Source organism: Arvicanthis niloticus, chromosome 2 (assembly GCF_011762505.2).
Source record: "Arvicanthis niloticus isolate mArvNil1 chromosome 2, mArvNil1.pat.X, whole genome shotgun sequence".
NCBI classification, from domain to species: Eukaryota; Metazoa; Chordata; class Mammalia; order Rodentia; family Muridae; genus Arvicanthis; species Arvicanthis niloticus.
The window spans coordinates 38,685,495-38,708,943 of NC_047659.1; the positions used below are offsets into that span (position 1 = coordinate 38,685,495).

Consider the following 23,449-nt stretch of genomic DNA (forward strand, 5'->3'; position numbering starts at 1 on the left):
TTTGTTATTTTTAGAAACCATCAGTTTTAAATCTATGTATCCAAACAATGGCTGTTATTGTAACTCTTTATCCTTCATATTTATAATGCATTGGGCTCCCTCCTTAAAATAGTTACATTCCCATGTATTTTAAAAAAAAACTTTTATTACATTTTTATTTCCATAAATAGCAAATTTGTATTTTCTATTTGAAATTAGAAAATTTAAAGATCTTTTATATATAAAATGCATAATAGTAGTCGAATAAACAGGTGAGTATGTCATAGGAAGTTTGTGCTGTTCTGTGCATTGACATATATTTCAAATTACATACTGTCAGTAACAAGATCATGTAGTCTTAAACCTGAATCAGAGCCAGAAGTCTTAGATGTAAGCTAAGTTAATGTAGTGGTGTTTTACCCGTTCTGAAGGTCGTAGATGTAGTATGTCGCTGTGTATGAATATCGCCAGAGCTGTTAGGAAGAGGGGCAAAAACAAGAGGATAAAGTTTTAAAAGCTCATTCAAATAACATGCAATAATAGAGCCTCACTGCGCTCCAGGGCAGATCTGTTTCAGTGCAAGGCAGGGTATCGTGCACATCTATTGTATACTTGTGTGCTGTTTGTCCAAGTCCCAGAGGGCACCTCAGTGTTATCTAAACTTCACTCCATTAAAAATCATACCCAGAGTCATTCCATAGTATAAAAAGCTCATCTTTGACACACTTTGTCCTCAAAATGTTTCTTTGGATTGAGGAGCACCCCTGTGATGTTCACAGCCTCTAGGGTCTGCAGAAGTCTCTGGAAAGGATACTACTCTTTAAAATTGGTCAGTGTGAATTTCACCCAACAGCCTGTTACAAAATGTCTTCCTTTCTTTAGCCATATATATATATATATATGAACTTGGAAAATAAATAGGAGCATTTATCTTAATAATCCTCCTGAACAAAGCCATTTTTTATCTCCTTAAGTATGTGCTGAGTTCAGTGAATAAAGCAAACATTGTTTTGGATTCTGTTTCTTACAGGGCTTTCAATCCCTTGATATGCTTCACTGGGCTGAAATGCATTTTTCTGAGGATTTAAGACATAATGACCTGGGCTACTGGAGAATAAGCCCCTGACTGAGCATCCTGGTAGTGGTCAGAAAGACTTTCCCATCTGAATAGGGAAGGAGAGCTTACTAGGAAACTTCATCTCAGGGAAGATCTGCAAAGTGTAGTCAAAAGTTTGATGATCTCAGAAGAACTAGTAGAATTTTAATTTGAAAGTAAATAAGTCACTTTGTGCTTTTGTCACACATGGAGGGAGAAGTAAAATAATTATTAGTTATCTACCACTTATTCATGCTCACAGCTAACCATTGATCTTATCAAGGGGTTCCCAGTGGAGAAGTTAGAGAAAAGACTGAAGGAGCTGAAAGAGTTTGTGGCCACATGAGGAGAGCAACAATACCAACCAACTAGAGCTCCCCAGGGTCTAACCCACCAGCCTGGGAGCCCACAGGGAGGGACCCATGACTACAGCTATATATGTAGGGGAGATGGCCTTGTTGGGCATAGATGGGAGAGGAGATCCTTGGTATCATGAAGGCTGGACACCAAGTGTGGGAGAATTCGAAAGTGGGGAGGTGGGAGTGGGGGTGTAGGTGGGGGTGTAGGTGGGGGCACATCCTCATAGAAGCAGGAGGAGGGGGAATGGAATAGGGGGTTCTTGGGTCAGGTGGGGGGAATGGGGCAAGGAGATAAAATCTGAAATGTAAATATAATATTCAATAAAAAATAAGTGTCAGTCACACTAAAGGATCGGACTTTAAAATACATAATCTGAACCCTCTTCTTTGCTATATTGACTGTATATACCTGTTTGATTATATGACTTAATAAGCTACACATCGATTCTTTCATTTGGAATATCAGTATAGTTTAGTTGGGTGGTTAAACTGAGCAAGAATTAACCAATGTGTTATGGTGTCTAAGAGTTCTCAAAATACCAGCATAATTCTTCTGTTTCTGAAGAATATCAGTATCCCAAAATAAAATTCCCTTACCTTAGAAAAAAAGTGTTTTCTGCTACTTGAGAATAACCAGATATTCAGACTAAAAAAATATGTTAAATTATTGTGTGTGTGCTTCAGCCATGCTTTATAGATTTATTGATTTTTTTTTTTTTTAGTATTTAAAGATAGATATAGACTCCTACTGGTAGGAACCCCCTTTCCTTTTTTACACAAATTTAAATTTTAATATACTATTGTGTATATTGGTGGGAGAAATAAATATATATGTGTGTATATTTTTCAAAATTAAATAGTTGATACCTTTGAATAATCACTTTCTAGATATACAAATTGCCGATCAGGTGATAAGCCATAATCTGTAGCATTCACACTTTTCTGAAACATGAAGAAAGTGGTTAGAACACAGAAAAATACCAAGCATAACTTTTTCATTCTAAAGTGATATCATTGATAGGCTCACATACATTTTCAGCGTGATTTCAAAAAGTAGATGCCATACCTAGTGCATAGGAGGGAAATTACTAGACACTATGGGAGGATGTAATAAAAATTTTTAAAAAATTCAAAAGCATATAATATTAAATCTCGCAGATGACTGACAGAGCAAATGAAAAAGTTATAGAAGTGATTCAGTATAACACTGCAAAAGCATGAAGGGAGGGGTGATGGAATTGAAACAAGAGGATAATTAGTTACAGAGACTACAGGGCTAGACCTTAAGCTCAGTTTGAAAGATTAGTAAGCCTTAGAGGGTAAAGATGTAGCAGTCTTGAAAACCCAGGAAGATAGAACAGCATGCACCAAACATCACAGCTACCCTTTATTGAACATTTATTCTATGTTAAGAAATGTCCTAAGCACTTTACAATGTTATTTGATTCAGTTTTTATGTTAACCTAAAAAGTATTATGGGTCTCACTTTGTAGTAGAAGAAACTGAGGCATAATAAGCTAGGGTTATTATATTACCCAAAGTTTCACACTAATGACAGGAGCTGAATCTCCGTTCACTTGACTCTTTATATCTGATACCATATATTTACACAGAGGGGAAAAAGATATTATGGTGTAGAGCAGAAGAAGAGAGAAGTGGTTGATTGTGTTTAGAGGAAGGCACAGGAGATAGAGGTGGGAAGACGGGCTGTATCCAGATCACCACTAAGAATTTGAATGTGGTCTTGGGTCAGTGGCGTGCTTGCAAAGGTTTCTGAGAGAGTCAGACGATGCTGATACATACCATAGTGCTATTACTCAAAATGATATATGATTCTCCTGTTTCAATATTATAAAATACTATGTTATCATCCTCAGATTGATGAAGATATTCTTGTTCTTTAAATACAAAAGAAAGCAAAACATAAAGTGATTGTTCTTATAATATTTACAACAAAAGAACCCCCTCTGCTTCACAGATGAACCTTGTCTTCCTCCCTGTCCAGCACATAGAAGCTGATGATGGGAGGGAAGAAAATCTGCTCCTTCTGCATCTCATAAAGACAGCACATTTACTAGAACATCCCTGTTCTAACTGATTCAGGGTGTTCATAAATTACATTTCATTTTGTCTGAGCTACAAAGGGGACAAACTAGTTTGAAATGGCGAGTTTCCTTTATAATAATGAAAATAAATGTATTTGGCCTTTGTTTTGATTTGATATTTCACTTACATCTTCTCTGTTTTATAGGCAATACTCTATCTTGGTAAATGACCCTTTATATACAAGTATCATATCATCTACTTAACCTCACCATTTCTTTGACCATGTTCTGATTACAAGACTTATGAGTATCGATTCTCTAACCCTTAAAGATATTGTTGTCTGGAGGGAACTGTCTTGTCCTTGGATTGTTAAGAATAATGATGGATGCTCCAACTGGGTCAAATTCTCTTGATTTCCCCTAAATGGTGACCTGCTACTCACTCCCAAGAGCAATGTCACTCACTGACAATATTCCAGCACAGCCCTCCTAACTTCTGCTTTCCTGCTTAGATTCGAATTCATAACAATTGTGCAAGCCCAGAATGAATGGTGGTATAAAAAATTTGCATGAACATTCCTAAGAATCCATCTCTTTGTTTCAACTGCTGAACAGTAGCTCCAGTTATTATAAAAGAACCTTAACAGTGAATATATATACACATACATACATACATACATATATGTATATATGTATATATATATATATAATTACAAACATCTGGAAAAAAATTCATTCATTTACCTGAAATCCAGTTTGGAAAATATGTTTTATATGAGAATGTTCCATTTAAAATATCCTTCAGGGTAAGAGCTCTCCTTGTGTTTCCTTCAGGGTTGTAAACTTAGGGGGAGGAAGAAAGATATAATTAGCAACAAGGTTAATCGCCCAACTAAATTCTAAACTTGTTCTTCATCTGTTCATTCTCAGGTGATGGTAAGCTCTCTGGCATTGCAAAGTGCCTGTTTAACTCCTGAATAGAGGCTGAGTTTGCTGACAGTCAATGGGTAAATGTGGGGAGGGGAAGTGAGGGGATTGTGTAGAGGAAGGTGAAGATTGTAAAATTGCTGGCACATTATTTTTCAGCAGTAAAACAAACCTGTCAAGGACTTCTAGGACAGGAAGTAAAGTTCCAACAACTTTGGACCTTACATAAGTGACTCTACCAGCCAGGCTCAGATGCAGCGCTAAGTTTTTCAAACCCTTCTCTGTACTCGACCACATTTCCTTACTCGCAAAACCTTGGCTTGGTTTTCTATTCATTTTCAAGGATACATTTTAGAATCCCACTTGTTTGAATGAGATCAGCCAGAATTCTTACCCTCTGAAATTTTAAGAAGGGCAGTAGTTAATTCAGACAGCTTTCTTAGTCTTGATACACACCCTTACAAAAAGAACCTGGACAGGGAGTACCACATTAAGTATCATAAAATTTTATGTAAACTCATGGAGAGGTTAACCTTATATTGCTCACAAACCACATGTAAATTTCTTCTACATGTGAACCCGTCTAAGCACTTATATTTTTAGCATGGCTTTATTTCCTCCTCAGAAGCTCATTAAAGGGGCCTAAAGCAGCCAGGTTATGCCATGTGGGCAATAAGGCAATGCCCTCCCAATGTCCCTTTGTAGATCTGCTTCTATCCTCTCTACCTCCCACCTCCTCCTTCTCCAGGCCACCACTTAGAACCTCAAAGTTACAGGAAAGCCCAATACCTCAAAATAGCATTTATGAGTCTGGCATTCACCCAGGTGAAAATAAAACTGTTAAAGATGAGAACCATAATATTATCCTTCTGCTAACAGTCTTGCATAGCTTGCCACGACTCTCATTATAAAGATAAAATTCTAAACATGGACTACAGGTTCTGGCAGGTCTAGGACAGCCTCTCCCACCAGTTTTTCCTGCTCTTCCCTCATTACTTTCTTGACCCCAAACAAGCTGGGCTTTTATTTCTAGCCCATCAACACCTGCACCAGTTACTTTTCTGTTGCTGTGATAAAGTGCCGGGACTAAGGCAGTTTAAGGAAGACTGTTTGGTTTTATGATTTCAAAGTGATGAGAGCACATTGTAGCAGGAAGGGATGTTAACAAGTTACAGGATGGCAACAGGACCAGATAGCTGAGACCTCACACTTTTAAATAAAAGCATGAAGAGAGCACAAACTAGTAGTCACATGAGGCTTTAATCTCAAAGCCCAACCCTAGTGACAAACTTCCTCTAGCAAGGCTGCACCATCTAAATTGCCTCAAACAGCGCCACCCACTGGGCAACATATATTCAAATGCAAGAGACTATGGAGAACTTTTCTCTTTTAAACCACTGCAATACCCCTGTCTCTTTGGAGGGCTTCTGTACCTCTTTGTACCCTCCTTTTTATGATTTCCATTTAGGCTTCAATGTTTTATTTTATTTTATTTTTTTACTTCCGAGAAGCCCTCCCTGACCCTCTCCTTCAAGTCAAGTTGTGTTGTCACAATTACAAAGCATATGCTATTTTATTTTAGAGATGTTGTCTTTGAAATTAATTATAAGTGCATTTGGGTGACTTTTATGAGTGGCTCTATAACTCCTTTGCAACCCAAACTGTTGCCATAAACCTGAAGACCCCAACTTATTTTACTTGCCGTCATATCTTTGGTGTCTAGAATATACAGACATTTAATAAGTACTCATTGAATGAATTTGTATGAAGGGAAGGATGCATAGAGGCATGTAAGTATAATGATGGGTATGTATTCTACCACTAGTTTCCTATAATGCTTTGGTGAGTGTCCCAAGCCCTAGCTTTCTCACACAAAAATGAGGGATCTGACTAGAAGACACTGACAATCCCAGTCAGCCAGACTAGATTTCACTTGGAAATGTAAGAAATAAGTCTGCTTCATCCACTTTGAAGAGACATTCATACATGTCCTGCAATCACAACTAAGTTGCTAAATGAACGGTAACAGCCTAGGCTATTTTAATGTATTCCCATATTCCCACGGGCGTGCATATGATCCATACATTTGATGTGGCCATGGGTTTGATTGCTATTGTGGTTTAAAAGAAATAAAAGTGTTCCTTACAAGGCCCAAGTATTTGAATATTTGGTTCTCGGTGTCTGGCACTGTTGGGGGAGATTACAAACCATTTAGGATGTGGACCCTTGTGAAAGGAGGCCCTTTATTGGTGAGGCATTAAGCGTTTATTAGCCTCACCTTGCTTCTAATTTTCTGTCTCTGTCTCTCTGTCTCTGTCTGTCTGTCTGTCTGTCTGTCTGTCTCTCTCTCTCTCTCTCTCTCTCTCTCTCTGTGTGTGTGTGTGTGTGTGTGTGTGTGTGTGTAAGCGCGCTTCCTGTGTATGGATGCGATGTGACTAGTGAGAAGTTGAATAACCCGCTTCTCCCTTTCTTCCTTACTCATTTGAAACAGCATCTCTCTCTAAAACTAAAGCTAAGATGTCCATCAAAAAGGTCCAGCTCTCCTCCTGTCTCACTTGTCTCACTCTCTATCACACTATTCCTGTCTCACCCTCTGCAAAACTGGTGTTGCAGGCACACAGGACTACACCTGGCCTTTGTAAATATGATATTTGAGGATTCGAGCTCAGGTTCCCATGATCACACACAAGCAGAATAACTGTCTCCTCAGCCCAGTAGTAATCTTTAAATAATGTACCCCCTTTCACCTGTGTCTCCCTCTGTGCATGTGCCTTGTGTGTGTGTGTCTGTTTGCACACACAGATACACACACACAAACACACACGTGGATGCCATAATTTAATGTTTGTGTTTTCCTTTATTGTCTGTCTTATTTCCCGAGAAAAGGTTTCTCAGAGAACCTGAGTTTACTGCTTTGGCTGTCAAGTTCCCAGCATCCTTCTGCTTCTACTCTATAACAATGAGGTTGCAAATGCTAGCCACCCGTATCCAGCCTTCATGCGGGTGCTAGGAATCCAGACTTTGGTCCTGAGTTTTATTAAAGAAATATCTTACCCACTGAGCCATCTAACAAGTCCCTCCAAGAATTATTTAGATCAGTGTTCCCCAAGTAATTTGATCCCTGGAGCTTTTTGTTTGTGTAATTGTTGAACATGAACTAAACTGCAGTTCTGTTCATGCATTTCTAGCTGAGATCTATTGTGCAGTGCACAAAGTGAAAGTGCAAAAGTGCACTTGTATTTTAGTATAGCAAAATCCACATTTACTCTTGGACTACCCCTTAACTAACACATCATAGTTAGGATTGTAAATAAAATCAGTACCAACATTGCACCTATGACCAATTTTCCAAAAGACTTTAAAAACCTAGACATTTTCTCTTTGATATCATTATTGGTCACCTGATGCTTATTCAGTTTCTCAAGAATATGCCCAGGGTTTGTTATTCTCTTTTGAAATCTTGAAATTACAAGATACAGAAAGGTTGTGCTTGATAGAATATTTCATATGATTTCCTAGTTAGTTACTTATGTATATGGGCACACAGTAGTTGTAAATGCCAACAATCTATTTAGAGAACTTGACATATGTCATATTATGGCTCAAAATATCAGTAAAGTGTTTAAATAGTATTAATCATATTACTAATTGCCATAATGAGCACGGCACTTATCTCCAACAAGCATGATGCACAACATATATGTGTGCAGACACAGGATAAGGCTCATGGCACAGACTGAGGTAGTAATTCGAACATCATGGTACTTTTGTAAGCTAAGAGTATCCAGAGCGTAGCTATGTGGATGTTAGTCTGGGCCCAGTTACATCCATCCCCGGTGGAACAGGGAGAATTTAAATTAGGTGTTCTGTTCCATGTGGGATTTGCTAAGTGTCTTTACATCTCTACTCTAGGGGGTTGAATCAAATTGCATTGGAGTGGAAATAAAATAACAAAGATTGTGAGTGTAGCATCAGGGCATGCACCATCCACTAGCATCTGTCACCTAATCCATCCTTGGAACTACAAAAGTGTCACTGGAGTTGGGCGTATTTACTACTTCATTATTGAACATGTGTATTTTTCATGTCTGGTTATGAGCTCCATAAGGCATAAGACTCCAACTATGAATTCAAAAGCTGTGTTCGATTTTTCTTACTAATATGTGCACTGCTTCTACAAAAAGCAGAGACACAAGAAATATCTTTAGATAATAATAATAATAAAACTTAAGTATTAATACTATGCTACCTTGTTTTTGATCACTCTCTTTCAAAACTATGCCCATTCATATTATAATATAGATAGATAGATATACATATACATACACAAATACATAATCCTTCACTTTTGTATTGCTTTATTTAAATATTTGCCCTAATTGGTCCTTGGAGTCATCTGGAGTTATCTTAAAGATAGGCTTCTATGCCAGGTGGCATTGTTCTATAATCCTAGCCATTCTGAGGTAAGGGGATAGAAAATTCAGGCCTATACAGTCTACTGAATTCATTCAGTCAGCTTAGACAACTTAGACACTATATCAAAATAAAAAGTAAAAAGGAAAGGGACATGGATATAACTCAGAGGTTGAGTGCTTGTCTAATATGGACAAGGTATGGGGTTCGCTCTTCAGCACTGCAACAGACAAAGAAAACAAGTTTCTAAAGCCCAGCATGGCCACTTCTGCCTATCATCCCAGCAGTAGGCAGGCCCAGGCAGGAAAGTTCTTATGCCTTTGTGGCTAGCCCAGGCTATAAAGTGAGTTCCCAGGCCAGCTTGGGTTATGGTGCAGAACCCTGTCTCAAATAAATAAATAAATAAATAAATAAATAAATAAATAAATAAAATGTAAACAAAAATAAGCAAGAAAAAACAAACATTTAAAGCAGGCCAACACAATTTAAAACAAAATACTTAGTTTTTCTCAAATTCAAACTCACTGAAACAGAGCCTCTGTGTTAGGTCTGGTAGTTGGTAATGTTTCCCATGCTTCTGGATAATTCTTGTTTGCTTTACTAAGTCTGCTTTGTTCAGTGTATCCGTCCGCACATCATTAGATCTGCCTCCTAACTACAAGCTTCTAGGAGCTTGTAAAGTTGTATAGCAATCTGCATGTTATGGAGAATAGTTTCTGCCAGACTAAATAGTGATCATAGCTCTCGGGAAACGTGGATAATCTCTGTCAACATTTATGTTCCTATAAGATGATCCTATGCATTGTCCACAGTGGGAGCTCCTTCAGGTGTAAACCACTTTACAGATCCCCAAAAAAGAGAAGACAAGGCAAGCTGATGATTCTGCTCCAGTTAAATGGAAGATCACAGGGAAGGCACCCTGGTCATTGATTGTGGTGTGTGTGCGTGTGCGTGTGCGTGTGCGTGTGACTTGAACATGGACACACGCTCACATGTGTAAAACAGTATAAAAATGTATATGAAAATAAACATACTAAACAAGTTTGATCGCTGCTGCATTGAAACATTTCATTATTCAAATGATTGGAGGAATAGATTTTATAATCATTTTCCAAACAATGGCTGATGCTGGAATATAATGATTGGGTGACTTTAGAATGGAGGCTTTGCCTTTGTGGTTCCAAACTCTGTTGGCTTAAAAATAACAGAGTGCAATTGTCAAAGAATCTCTGTCTGCTCTACACAACTGACACTTGCCCATTTAACACTCCATCCTTGGCTGCGCTGCAAATTCAATTTGGCCCGTCTTGAGCATGGTTACTCATACAGCACTTAAATGACCTAATTAGTTATGCTTTAATTATTTGAATTTTCAACATATTAAGTGAAGCTGGAAGTTAGCTCAATTATGTATCTAAGAAATTACGAATCATGAAATGATTCAGAAGCAAGTAATGAGCCGCTGTCGCCCTCTTTCTGAAAACTTCGTGTCTTTATGAGGCTGTGTCTGCCATTTAATTGACTGATCCTAAGAGATTGAGAGTGTTTATCGGAGTAGAAATATCCAAGCTTTATGCTCACATTTGTCAGGAAACATGCGGAGGAGTGGGTCATATTAAGTAGGCACACAATGATGAACAGATCTTTTTGTTCTCATTTTCATGAATGAGTTGGGACTGACGCCACAAGGCCACTCTGGAGGCCAAATGGCCCCAGAATACTGTTCCCATCCTCTAACCAGCTTTGTGAAGAGCCTGTTTTAATGGAGGCTCTATTCTAAGCGTCACACGGGTCATGCTTATTTTTGGAGTAGGTCCACAGGAATACGTTCAGGAAATAGCTGAGTGAAAAATATACTTAAAGCTATTTAAAATCAAATATTGAGTCAAGACTGACAACTTCGAGAAAGGGTCTGAAGCAATTTTCTGTCAGGAACAGGCTATGTTACAACTTACTAAGTTGCAAGCGCTCTCACACATGTGCCAATTAAGTCTTCATAGCGCCCCTCTGAGATGTCTACTGTTGTGAACACTGCTTGCAAGTTAGGAATTGAAAACTAGAGAGGCCAACTAACATGCTTAATGCATTGCAAACTTGGACTTTAAATCCATCTGATTATAGAGGCTGAGTACTTTACCGTTATAGTTTAACATGAAAGCACACTTGTAGTAAAACAATAACAAATGCAAAAACTAGAACAAGAGACAAACAATGCACAAGACATTGAATAGTTACGCTTCAAAGCATGGATGAAAAGAAACCTGAGCCGTTTGTGAGCAAAGAGCTTTCTAGAGCACTTGCTGAGTGGTTAAAGAGGCAAGTAGCTCTTCATTTCGGAGGGTAGCACCTATACTGAATAACAAGTCCTTCAAAGGAAGCATCAAGATTTCCCATTGTAAACTGTTTTCAGATCATGGGACATGGGCAGTATAGAGTCTAAGTAGGCATGCAAGAGCCTTGTGGCGATTCATAAACACAAAAACATCCTTGTCTGTTTTTAAGAGTGAGTCTCCTTTAGTGGCACATCTTCTTCTAACTCCTGTTTGAAAATGTCATGTAGCTCCTTTATTGCTACTGCATAGGACACGAGGAAGAGTTACATTCAGAAATCATTTCATTCTTTGAAGATAATACACAACTTGGGGGACCCACCCCTAAGACCACTACCAAACTTGAACCCCATTTCTATAAACTCCAGTCCTGTCAGTGAAACTTTTTAACATCTTCATGTAACAACGAGCTAGCAGGATAGCTCAATGGTAGAGTAGTTACACATATACACACAGAGATGGAGAGAGGCAGAGGGAGAAGGAGAAGAAGAGGAGAAAGAGAAAATATGAAAAAGGGAAAGAAAGAATAGATAAAATGAAACAATCCCAATGCCCCTTATCTAGATCCTGCACCATAAGTGGTACTGCGTGCCCTTTACAAATCTTCCATTGAAAGGATTGGGAGTGACCCTTGACTTTTTCTTTTTCCTTAGTCTTTGTTTAAATCCAACTGCTATGATCCCCCTACTCCGCTTTACTGTGTTTCCTCGGTGCACTGCATCTCAGAGGATGGTTTACTTTCCTGCTATTTCCTTGTTGGTATTCCCTTGTGGTTTTGGTTTGCAGTTTTCTAATGACGGATTTCACCATCCACAAGCTTATTAGGCACTTGCTAATTTTCTCTGTACATCCTCAGACAGACCTTCAACCATGTATTTCCCTCCTCATTATGAGTTGCTAAAAGTCTTTGTAGACCCCATCGCAACTTGTTTGTTAGGTACACTCTTCATAAATATGTCTTCCCATTTTGTGAACAGGATTTTTCACTATTGTGATGTTATTCTTGGCAACTTAAATGAGTTAACTTTTGAAAAGTTTCAATTTACCTGTTTTGTCTCTTGCAGTTTGCATTATTGATCATAGTTTAGAAGTTAACACTCAGCCCAAGGGTCTAGGATTTTCCCTGAGTTTTGAGAGTTTTAATAATTTGGTCTTTTATTTAGGTCTTTGGTCCACTTGAGTTAATTTTTTGCAGGGCATGAGGGCAGTATTTATTCTTTTGCACATGAACATACAATTGTTCCAAATGAAGTTTCTGTTAATATTTGCCCCAGCTGATTTTGAGGTAGCTATAAAATTAATTAAATATTATTTCTTGTGGTGTGTGTGTGTGTGTGAGAGAGAGACAGAGAGAAGAGAGAGAGAGAGAGAGAGAGAGAGAGAGAGAGAGAGAGAGAGAGAGAGAGAGAGAGAGAGAGAGAAAGAGAGAGAGAGAGAAATCATGGTGCATTTGTATAGGTCAGAAAACTTTTGAGAGTCAACTCTGGGATTCTACCTTGTTGAGGCAGAGTTTCTCTTCCCTGTTCTGCAGCAAGATATCTGGCCAGTGAGCTCTGAGATGATTCTCTGTCTCCTTGCAGGAGTCCTGGGTGAACAGATATATAGCACTGCACCCTGTTCCTCATGTGAGATCCTTCATCAGGTTATCAAATGTGGATTGCCAGGCTTCAAGGCCATAGCGTCTACCCACTGAGCCATCTTCCATCATAAAGCTTTATGTCTGTACTATGTTATTCTGTGCATTCATCCATCTGATTTTGTGCTAGAAATATGATGTCTTTATTGCAATTATATCTGCTGTATGAGGTACACATCCCTGTGGTTTATTTTTCAGTAGTGTTCAGCTATTTTATGGGTTTGAGGATCAATTCCTCAATTTCTGTTAAAACTGTGTAGAATATAAATATAGATTTCAATTTAGAGATTTTTACCATGTAAAAGTATTGTTTTCTAATCACTGAACTTGAGATAGTTCCCCATGTATGTCTATCCTCTTTCTGGAACTTTCACTGGTAGTGTATATACTATGGGTTAATCATGGTTGTCAAATTTGATTGGATCTGGAATGAACTAAGGGTGTGGTTCTGAGCATGTCTGTGATGGTATTTTTTGAAGAATTGACTGAGAAAGGAAATCCTTTTCCTGAAATAGCCACAATCACCCTCAAGGATGGGTCCACATATAAAGAAGTCTGGGGGGAGGGGGGAGTAGTACTCCCTTTTGCCTGCACACCTTCTGTTTTTGCATGTGTGTGCATCTACTGCTCTACTACTGCCACTGCCATCACCATAGTTACTGTCATTGAACCCAATCTTTTCCATTTCCAGCATAGTCTGAAAACTAGCAGTTCTACAGGAATCCAATTGGGAATGCTCAAACATCCAGCCATGTAGACTCAACAGCTATCAAACTCTCAAGTCTCTCCCACATGCAGAGAGCTATTGCTGGACTCTTAGGACTATGTCATGAGAGCCAAGCTAATAACTTCCCCTCGTAAATATGTCTTTGTATGTTGACTCTGTTGTTTACTTATTCTGGGTTTTGAGAGTGGGTCTCCTATATGACTGGCCTGGAATTGGCTAAGAAGACTAGGGTAGCCTCAAACTTACAGCTATTCTTACGCCTCTGTATCTCCAGTGCTTTCATTGTAGGTGTGTGCTGCTACGCCTTCTCTTTTGTATATTTCTTTTTTTACAAAAATGATCAAGATATTCTAAATGTCCTTATCTATACTTTGTGTCTTTTTGTTCTTTTATTTTTCAGTTAAAAAAGCTTATTATATTCATTTTAAAATGTTAAAACAACCTTATATTCTTGGGAGAAATCCCATGGTTCTGATGCATAATCTTTTAAATATCACTGAATTTGGTTAACTATCATAATTTGTTGAGAATGTTAGGATTTATAGTCATAAAGTATATTAGACTACATTTCTTTCTTCTTGACTTCTTTTGTTTTGCTTATTTTAACATCATACAACACTGGCCTCTAGAATCTAGAATGATTTGGAACTCTTTGTTAAAGTCATCTGTGCTTAGTAGATTTTGGGGAGGGGGGAATGTTAAAAGTACTAACTCAATCTCTTTTTCTTTAGAGTTTTGAAACAAGGTTCCTGCTTACAGGGCAGGCCTGTGTTTTTGAACTTCAGATTCATGACTGGGACCCTCTGCTTGGAGTCCTGGGGTTGCACACACACAGTACAACACACACATCAGATCACTCAGTTTCTTTAAATACTATAGTATCATTCCAGTCTCCTGTTTACTTTTGGGAGAGTGAATTTTAATATGTAAAATTGTTTGAGAAGCTTATCTCATCTATCTTGCCTAGATGCTTGTTTGCTTCATTTTCATTTTGGCCATGCTAGTGTTTTGATCTATTCCTCTAAAAATACCCAGCACATTATCTTTTGTGTCAAATATAAAATCATGATTTGCATAAAATCAATTCAGATCTTAATGCTATTCTTCTAACTGTTAATAGGAATAAAGGTGAATAAAGGTTATGAGCTGCTACATCATTTCAATCAATTCAGTAGGATATAAAAATGAGCAATAAGCTCTCTTCCTTGAGTATTATGGGTATTAAGGAAGGGGAGATTTTGTATTTGATTGGTTAATCTGTAAAAAGAGCATTTCACTTTGAACCTACTGTGTTGATTTGATTTCTACTATACTTGAGTTGTACCTACTGTGTTGACTTCTACTATACTTAAATCTCAGTCGGACCTTCTGTGGCTTTTCCATGTCCTCAACTTGAACCTTAGAGCCTGATTAGCATTTTTGTCAAGGTGTGTCTGTGGTTAGATGTCCCTGTGGAAGGTGTACAAGAATTTTTTTTGGAAACCTGAGGCAGATAAACATAATTATCTAAAGCTTTTGACTATTTTTATAAAATTAATCAGAACTTGGCAATATTCAAAGGGAGTTTGTTAAGATTCATTTTCTGGTTTAGAGTAACAATTAGAGGAATGTGATCTAACAACTTTGATTTACATACATTCCACTCAGAAATCGTTTTATGCCCATGGCCTTTCTGGTTCTTTCTCTTAACCTTTTAGAATTCTCCATTTCTCCTTCAAAGTCAGAGCAAATAAATAAGCTTTACACTCTTCAGAAATCAAGAGTTTGTTTCACAGTTGTAAATATTAATACTGGGCAAATCTTGAAAACATTCACATCTTCTTTCAAAATGGTTGCACTATACTAAATTGATTTTTATGAAAATAATTGCTGAGTGATAATAGTTATAGTTATAATAATAATAATAATAATATTTTTGCCTAAATACAGCTTTAAAATTTTCTTCTTTACAAGATATTAATCTCTTTTCTATTTAAATTATTTATGAATTCAAAACCTTCTGCAGTACATTATAGAATATATGAGTAGTTATTAATGAGTAACGTGTTAATAGTGGTTCATTTTTGTATATCTTTTTTATGTGTAGTTATATTTTCTTTGCTAATTCACTGACATAGTTCTAGATTCATAGTTCTTTCTGGTTTCATCTCAAAGAATGATCAATAGATCATTCTTCTTATGCTGTTGTTAGTGGAATTGCGTCCCCTAAAATGTGCCAATGTGAAGGCTAGTGAGATGGCTTAGCAATAAAGGTGCTTGCCTCCAAGTCTGATGACCTGAGTTCTATCATGGGACCCACATAGTGGAAGATGGAAGGAAGACCTGAACTCTACACAGGTCTCTCTCTCTCTCTCTCTCTCTCTCTGTTTGTCTCCCTTTCTCTCTGTCTCTCTGTCTCTCTCTCTCTCTCTCTCTCTCTCTCTCTCTCTCTCCACACACACATACCCAAAAATGAATGAATAGATAATAAATAAATAAAACATAAATATGTAATAAATTTTTTGAAAGTTTTCAAGTTGAAGGGCAAACCCCAATGTGATTGTATTTAGAAACAAGTCCTTTAAGGATGTAATTAAAGTTACATGACATCACAATGGCAGAGCTCTAATCCAGGAGGATTGGTGTCATTATAAGAAGAGGAAGCAACACCAGAGACAAACCAACATAAGGGAAAGGTCCAGCAAGGATACAGTGGCCTGCAAACCAAAGGAAGTCAGCAGAAAGAAACAAGTTGGCACTTTGATCTTAGACTTCAAAACCTCAGGACTGTGAAAAAATAAAGTTCTGCTCAAGTTGTTCTGGCGGCCAGTACAGACTACTTTTAGTACTGGAAAATAAGAAGCTGTATTTGTAAAGAAGCCCAAGTCTTCATATTTTTTATGTGAAATCTGACTTTAAAATTGACATCCAATACAAATTTCTATAAAACATATTAAGCCAAATTGACAGCAGTAGCCAGTATAGGAAGAGAGTGCAAAGGCAGGGAAGAGAGCTTCTGGGTGGCTCAAGGCTAAAGCAGCAGTATCTGCATTTCCTCAGGAATGACCAGAGTTGCATTCCTGACTGTGTGATCCTCCACACTGTGTGGGTCCTTTTGCTTCTTCTCACACAACTTCATACCGCCAACTCTCCTTATCTTTCTGCCCCTGACTCCCCTTATCGTCCTGTTTTTTTTTGTTTTTTTTTTTTTTTTCATTTTAAGGCTTACACACACACACACACACACACACACACACACACAAGTTTTTAAAATATTTATTGCTTTAGGGCCAAGCAGGTTGAGTATAGAAGCAGTAACAAGAATACTGGTTACTAAATAATAATAGTTACTAATATCAGAATTAAGGAGAAAATGTTTAAAATTTAAAAACCAAGCAGAAAAGTCTTTGAAGCATCTTTTATCACATATAGATCCCCATGTTAGGATGGAAAAGAAGATATATAGAGAGTAGGCACAATGTTTTTTTGAGTATCTAACATGCGTCATAAATTTTGAAATGAAAAAAAAATCATAGTTAGGAACGTGATGGCTCGACAAGTAAAGGTGACAGTCAGCAGGCCTGACAGCCTGAGTTTGGTCTCAGGAACCCCTGTGGTAGAAGGAGAGAATCAACCCCCACAGGTTGCCCTCTGAGCTCCATATAAATATGCCCACATACATACACACAGACACACATGTAAAATAAATAAATGTGAAAAATTAAGCTAACATTTACTGAGTGCTTGTGTGTCACTGTATAGGGTAATGTACCATAAATAAAAAAAAACAAAAAACAAAAACAAACAACACACACACACACACACACACACACACAAAAAAAAAAAAACAAAAAAAAACAAAGGAGGGTGATATTCATAAAAGGTAATTGTGAGTCAAAGAAGGCTATAGAGAATTTTTTAAACTCTAGGGCCTTTGCAACTTTCTAGTTCTGGTTTTTGTTTTTATCATCTTTGTAAATCTCTTGAAACAAGAAAGTCTGTGCTATTGGCATCAGGTAGATAAACAGAAACCGAGGGATACTGGGCTGACTCTTTACCTGGTTTCATCTTCATGCTGGAATAAAAAAGACGCCAAGGCAGAAAATCCTCAAGAGTGAATAAATGGAGGCAGGAAAAGAAAGGAAGTCAGGTGAAGGGATGGAAGCCAAAGACCACATGATACTGCAGGGCAGAAAGGCCCGTTTGTCTTCAGTTTGGATTAAAATTAAAATGAAATATTTTAGGGGTTTCAGAAAGAGCTGTACAGATTTGTTTTTAATATGTCAGTGAGCTGAACAGAGAATTCTCATTCACTACTATGTTTTTTATTCCTAAGGTCTGTTCTCTCTCCCCCAAAACTTCTTTAAGGTGAAGGCTGATTCTTGGTGCACTTCCACCCTAGAAGGAAAAGGCCCCTATGCCCCAACTGTATTTATTTCAATTATACTCGAGTGACAGAAACTTTCCTCTGTAATGATGGCAGTGGTCACATATTTTAGGGTGTGCAGAGTGACAAATTATTCCTTGTCTGCCTATCTGAGGGAAACAGAGACTCCTGAACTTTGTAACTTCAGCAACAGCAAGTGGGAAGGGCTATTTTGGGGGAGTTGGTGCATTTAGTGCATGAATAACAGAATGAATAGATACTTCTTGACTTCTGTTACATTGGCATGTAGCTTCTGGACTAGGAGCCCAAAGGGCACTAGAGACAAACATACAGTGGTGGTGTTACTGATGAGTGGTGTAGGGATCTACCTAGCTTTTAGTTTTTCCTTTTTGTTCCCCTACTTTCTCCTGACTTTACACCTCAGACTCTCCGCATGGGAGAAATGTGAATAAGGGTGGGCCCAGTCCCCAGCCTGGACATGGTGAAGCCGTGACAATGAGAAGAAAGAAAGAAGGTCATAGGAAGAGGTAGCCATACCAGACCCCAGACCTACTGGGGAAGAGGGGAGCCGTTAATCTCACTCAAATGTAGTTCAGGTGACCTGTTGAGGTGTTCGTAAGAATGACGAGACAATGACTTAACAGTCCAAAAAGTAGTCCTAAGCATTGTTTACTCCTGCAGTGGGAGTAAATGAATGCAAAAAAATCATCTTGAGGTTAATTTGATTATTTCACAATAACAGGAAATTACTTAGAGAATTATCTTTTCCATTGAAAATAGAAATCTATGTTATAAAAAAACACAGGACTTTTATGTTATATATAGTTTATAACATATTTTTGAGTATGCTATTCATAAAAAACTTGGAAAGAAGATAAAGATTGGGATTATATGTAATTACACAAATGTCTATATCTATAAATGTAAGTATAGACCCAAATATCTATCCTTATATGCTATTTGCAATGAATAAATATGCTTCTCATTGGAAATATGCTTCAAAGTCCAAAGGGCATCACTTGTGGACATAAAAGGCTGTCTCAACAAAATTCATGTACTTTTATTCCAAAAACTGTTAATTTTTGAGAAAGCAGAATATTCATTTCAAGCTCTGGTGAGTGTCTGTAAAAGCCAGAGGCTAATTTTTACTAGACTGGATTGAAGGGGTCAGAGACCTGGCCAGGCACTCAATAGCTCCTGTTGAAGGGACTGTGTCCTCTAAGAGTTGAGGCAATCTTCTAGTTTAATAATTATGAAAATGGGAGTATACGTTTCGATAGCCCAGGGAAAATCTTGTTTTAGGATAAGCACAGGAAGATGCAAGCTAAAAATTAAAAGTGTAGACCCAAGGACATTGCCTTCATCAGTTTATTCTGTACTTTGCAATTCTGTGAAAGGATCATGGGCATTCTGAACTCTTCAAGATTTTGTATGCTGTATATGTTTCAATTTTAAAAAGCAACAGAGAATTCAGGACTGGCATGGTCTCTGGCTCAGGCTGTGTGCCATTAACCCTTGTTCACTCCGTTCACTGTAACCACAGATGTTTCCTGGTTCTGATCAACTTTGAACATTGGTTCTTCCCAGATCCTATGATACAGACTCTGCCACTGTTACATTATATCTCTGCTTTAGAAGTTCAAGTGGCTATTCATAGGAATTTTCAGAATAACAGGGCCATAGTTTATTACCACTTGGTAATATTAAAATTAAAGCTAGTTTCAAAAACCAGTGCATCTTCCAGGTCTCAGTCAAGTGACATCCTTGCCAACCTAAGCCTTTCTATACAAGATAAAAAAATAAATAAATAAAAAACCAAAAAACAACCAATTTATCTTGATAATGCTTGCTTAACTGTAATAAGCCTCCTAATTTAATAGTTAATTGCTACTGTATATAGAACAAGAATTTTACTTTTCCTATATGGCTATTCCTGAGATTTCTATTCTGAACATCTTCCTTAAATTTTTTGGAAGTGCTATTTAGTGATTTCAAAGCCTTCATGGGTTCTTTTTTTAACTTTTCTATTCTCACTCATTATTTTTACTTGCTACCAGGCAAATCTAGTAATAGAAAACAATGCTAGTTAAAAATATAGTCTTGAAAGGCCTATCAAATCTTGTCTTCTTCGTGTATTTTGGGGAGTGGTGGGAGGGGTGCATAATAGCTCTCAGGTTTTTTTATTGCTGAAATAACACTGTAAATCTCTTCCTACCCTTAAATCTCCAGTATTTCTGGTCTTGCACACAACATAACTGTGAAGTTATACATCTTCTTAGAAATAACAGACTTAGTTTGGAAAATAGGTACTTAGGAAATGCTCACCCATTTGAGTTCACACATTGGTATATTTTCCAGGCTACACTAGGCAGACCGAGTGAATCAGAAAATTTCTTACCTCTTGAGGGACGTAAGACAATGCATATCACCACTAAAGCAAGCGCAGCCAAGGTGGTAACTCCAAAGACAGTTTTCAGCCATGTCTACATAGAATAAAGAAAATTAAGTTTGGGCTTAGTTCCTACTAAGAAATGGTAAGATTTTGTCTAACCCTAGATCCTACTTCTCCTTCCTCACAAAGCTTTTGATTGTGTTCCACTGATCTGGCGGTAATTGCTGGAGCCTTTCCAGTTCTGCTAAGACAAATGTTTCTACAGTATATTTAGATCCATTTTCTAATCCTAACACACACCAGGAAGCGATACTCAACACACAAATCCTCAGCTTCTCTAAAGAATAGAAAACTCTGACAATACTCAGCCCGGCAGCCTCTACTCTGTGATCGTCCCCGAGACAGCACGCACTAACCTTCATTTTTCCAGATGTTTTTGAAAGTTAGCTGATTCTCACAGCACAGCGTGGGTCACCGCATCTGTGAAAACTGTTGAAAAGACGCAAGTCTGTCTTCCAGTTGGAAGCTGAAGTCAGGACATGAGTCCAACCCCCCCCCCCCCCACCACCACCCCCCTTTCCACGGACTTTAGACTACCGTGCCAAATTTCGAAAGATTTCTGTAAAATTAGAAACAGATTTTGGGGGCGTTCTTGGCCTTTAAGTGAACTATGAGTGGCTGGAGGGAGGCTCTATAGCTCTCTCATCCTTGTAAATTCTACACCAACATCTGCTTAAGTTGTCATACAGAGGCTGTTTTATTTCACTTTTTTTTTTTTTTTTTTGGTTCAGGTTTACATTTCATTTCTCCTCGAAATCCCTCGAGCCACTTTGGTAACAATCTTTGCTACACTCCTCCCTTTTGCAGCTGAAAAGAGGAATTTCAAATGAAGAAACTTTTTGATGGTGCATTATACATGTCGAATTTTGGGGAAGGGAAGAACAGTGGAACCAAATCCGGCTTTGTGAGAGGTACACGGTGTGACTGCGCGCTTCTCTCCTGGGAGCCTATGAGGTGCTGCAGGCAGAAATGTGTTTCTTTCAGCACAATTTCTTTGTCCATATAGCACCATATGCACTTTCAGTAAATACAGAAGTTTTAAAAATTCAACTGTCTAAACCCACGGCTGCTTTCCTTTAAAGAAATGAAGCGCCATCTGTTGAAATGTAGTATGGGTTAGGTGTGTTTGCACAGGCTAGAAAGATGGAAAGATCAGTGGGAATAATTTACCAGCAGACCTTTGGAAGAATGGAGATGGCTTTACAAGAGTGATATTTTTGCTTTGCTCTCAGAATATCTTCTGAGAAAGGAGAACATTTAGTAATTATAAAGACCTTAAAATAAATTTTAAAAAGGCAAGTGAAAAGAGAAGTCATGTGTACTTCATTTTGGCTAAGTCCGCATATTCCAAAGTGATTGGTCATCTTGGCAGATCAGTAAAACGACTGATTGAATTCAACATACACACACACACACACACACACACACACACATCAAATCAAATCAAATCAAATCAAATCGTTTTTAGGACCTTCTCTCTGGTCCAGAGCAATTGACTAGGGCATATTCTTGGTTTCCATGTGGATAGAGTTGCTAGAATATTGTGTCTCAAGTTTCCATTGCTGGCTTTCTTCAGAAGTCTGTAATATCTTTCGCCTGACTATGCTAAGCTTTGTGCTGATCTTTCACAAATTGTTTATGAAAAATAATGAAGAAGCGTCACTGTTCTATGATGCTGTTTGCTTTAGTTGACTGGTCTGGCTGCCACAGGAAACTTTCCCCACCACAAACCAGCACAGTGGCTTGTGAACTTCCTCCCAGCCGTTCTCAGACAGCTGTCCCTGAATTCCAGCCTCAGGAAAGTTCTGGTGAGCAAAGTGAGTCATTCGTATGCATTGGCAGAGAACCGCACTCATAGCCCACTGCAGCTCTGGGGTGAGTCCCTCTCCCCTTGTAGTTAGTGGACTCTCTCTTTACCAATTGAAGCAGCCACCAGCAGTCACCACAGGTGTGCTGTGCACTTACAGACATCTCCATGCACCTTGATTGTGAGGCCTCAATCCGAGAGAAAGCCATCGACTGGGTCCCACGTGAACTGCTCTCAAGAGAATCGTCTCAAATTTGTTGCTTTCTTTGGAACATCTACGCAGTACTTTCTCAGAAGTTCTGTCCCAGCTCACCAAACCCCTCAAAATCAACAAGTACTCTGTAGCGAGTGATTACCCAAGACCTCCTTTTCTGGACAGAAACTAAATGCAATAAATGAGTAAGGTATAATTAAAATGCATACTGCTAGCTTTAGCAATTAATCACTGTCACATGACCGGGATGGGTACCACTTAGGACTCTAAAGATTCATGGAGGATGTTCTCAGAGACTTGTCTGACAGGCTTTATGGAGAAATCAGGGCATCTTAAGCAACATTAAGTTAAAAGTGCTAGTATATGGGGACATTATAAGGATGAATAAACATTTTATTTTTGTTTGTATTTTTTTTAGGAAGCTGGTTGAATTTAACTATAACATCCGGAACATTTTTTAGCTGTTTGAACTGTTTTAAGGCGGATGTGACTGGATACAGAAATAAAGATGGTCTCTTGCATATAATTTTATATGTTAGGAATGTATTTCTTGTAACAGAATTATAGATGGGCTCCTGATCTAGCTTATATCCAAGCAAAGGTGTTCAAAATATGTGGACATTTAAACATTTCAAAAGCTTTACCCTTTTTCTTTTTCTTTCTTTTTCTTTTTTTTCTTTTTCTTTTGAAGTAAAAATAAAAATACTTTTAACAAGTTTTCTGTTCTTGTTTTTCCACTAAAGAGATAGATAGATAGACGATAGACAGACAGACAGATAGATAAATAGATAGATATAGAGATAGAGACAGATATATAGATATTAATTACAGTTATCATCCAGTGAGTTCTTGTTGGAAGTTTTTGGGAAGACAGACCAAGATAACCAAGAGAGGGTCTGTTTACTCAGTGAGCATGCTCTCCTACAAGCACAGAAGGTGCTTCTATTTTTTTTTTTCTTTTTTGGGGGCTCCTGCTGAGTATTTCAGCCTGGGGTGTGTTTGGAAGAAACACCTTGATTTGTTGGAAATTTCTGTATGGACCTGTGAGAGGGGACAGAAGAGACACATGATGCATTTGTATTATCCTAAAAAGAAATC

At 38.0% G+C, this 23,449-nt stretch overlaps 1 protein-coding gene across 1 annotated transcript in view; it reads right to left on the reverse strand.

The window, feature by feature from the left end:
- Positions 1-20,825, reverse strand: part of Fap (fibroblast activation protein alpha) — a 71,408-nt gene extending 50,583 nt beyond the window's left edge. The window contains exons 1-6 of the mRNA XM_034495040.2: positions 20,687-20,825; positions 20,277-20,361; positions 4,224-4,322; positions 3,238-3,332; positions 2,302-2,376; positions 400-452 (exon numbers count right to left, since the gene is read on the reverse strand). Coding sequence (XP_034350931.1) covers positions 400-452; positions 2,302-2,376; positions 3,238-3,332; positions 4,224-4,322; positions 20,277-20,361; positions 20,687-20,692 — 413 coding nt within the window. The 5' untranslated portion in view covers positions 20,693-20,825. The remainder of the gene's footprint in view (positions 1-399; positions 453-2,301; positions 2,377-3,237; positions 3,333-4,223; positions 4,323-20,276; positions 20,362-20,686) is intronic.
- Positions 20,826-23,449: the final 2,624 nt, after the last annotated feature.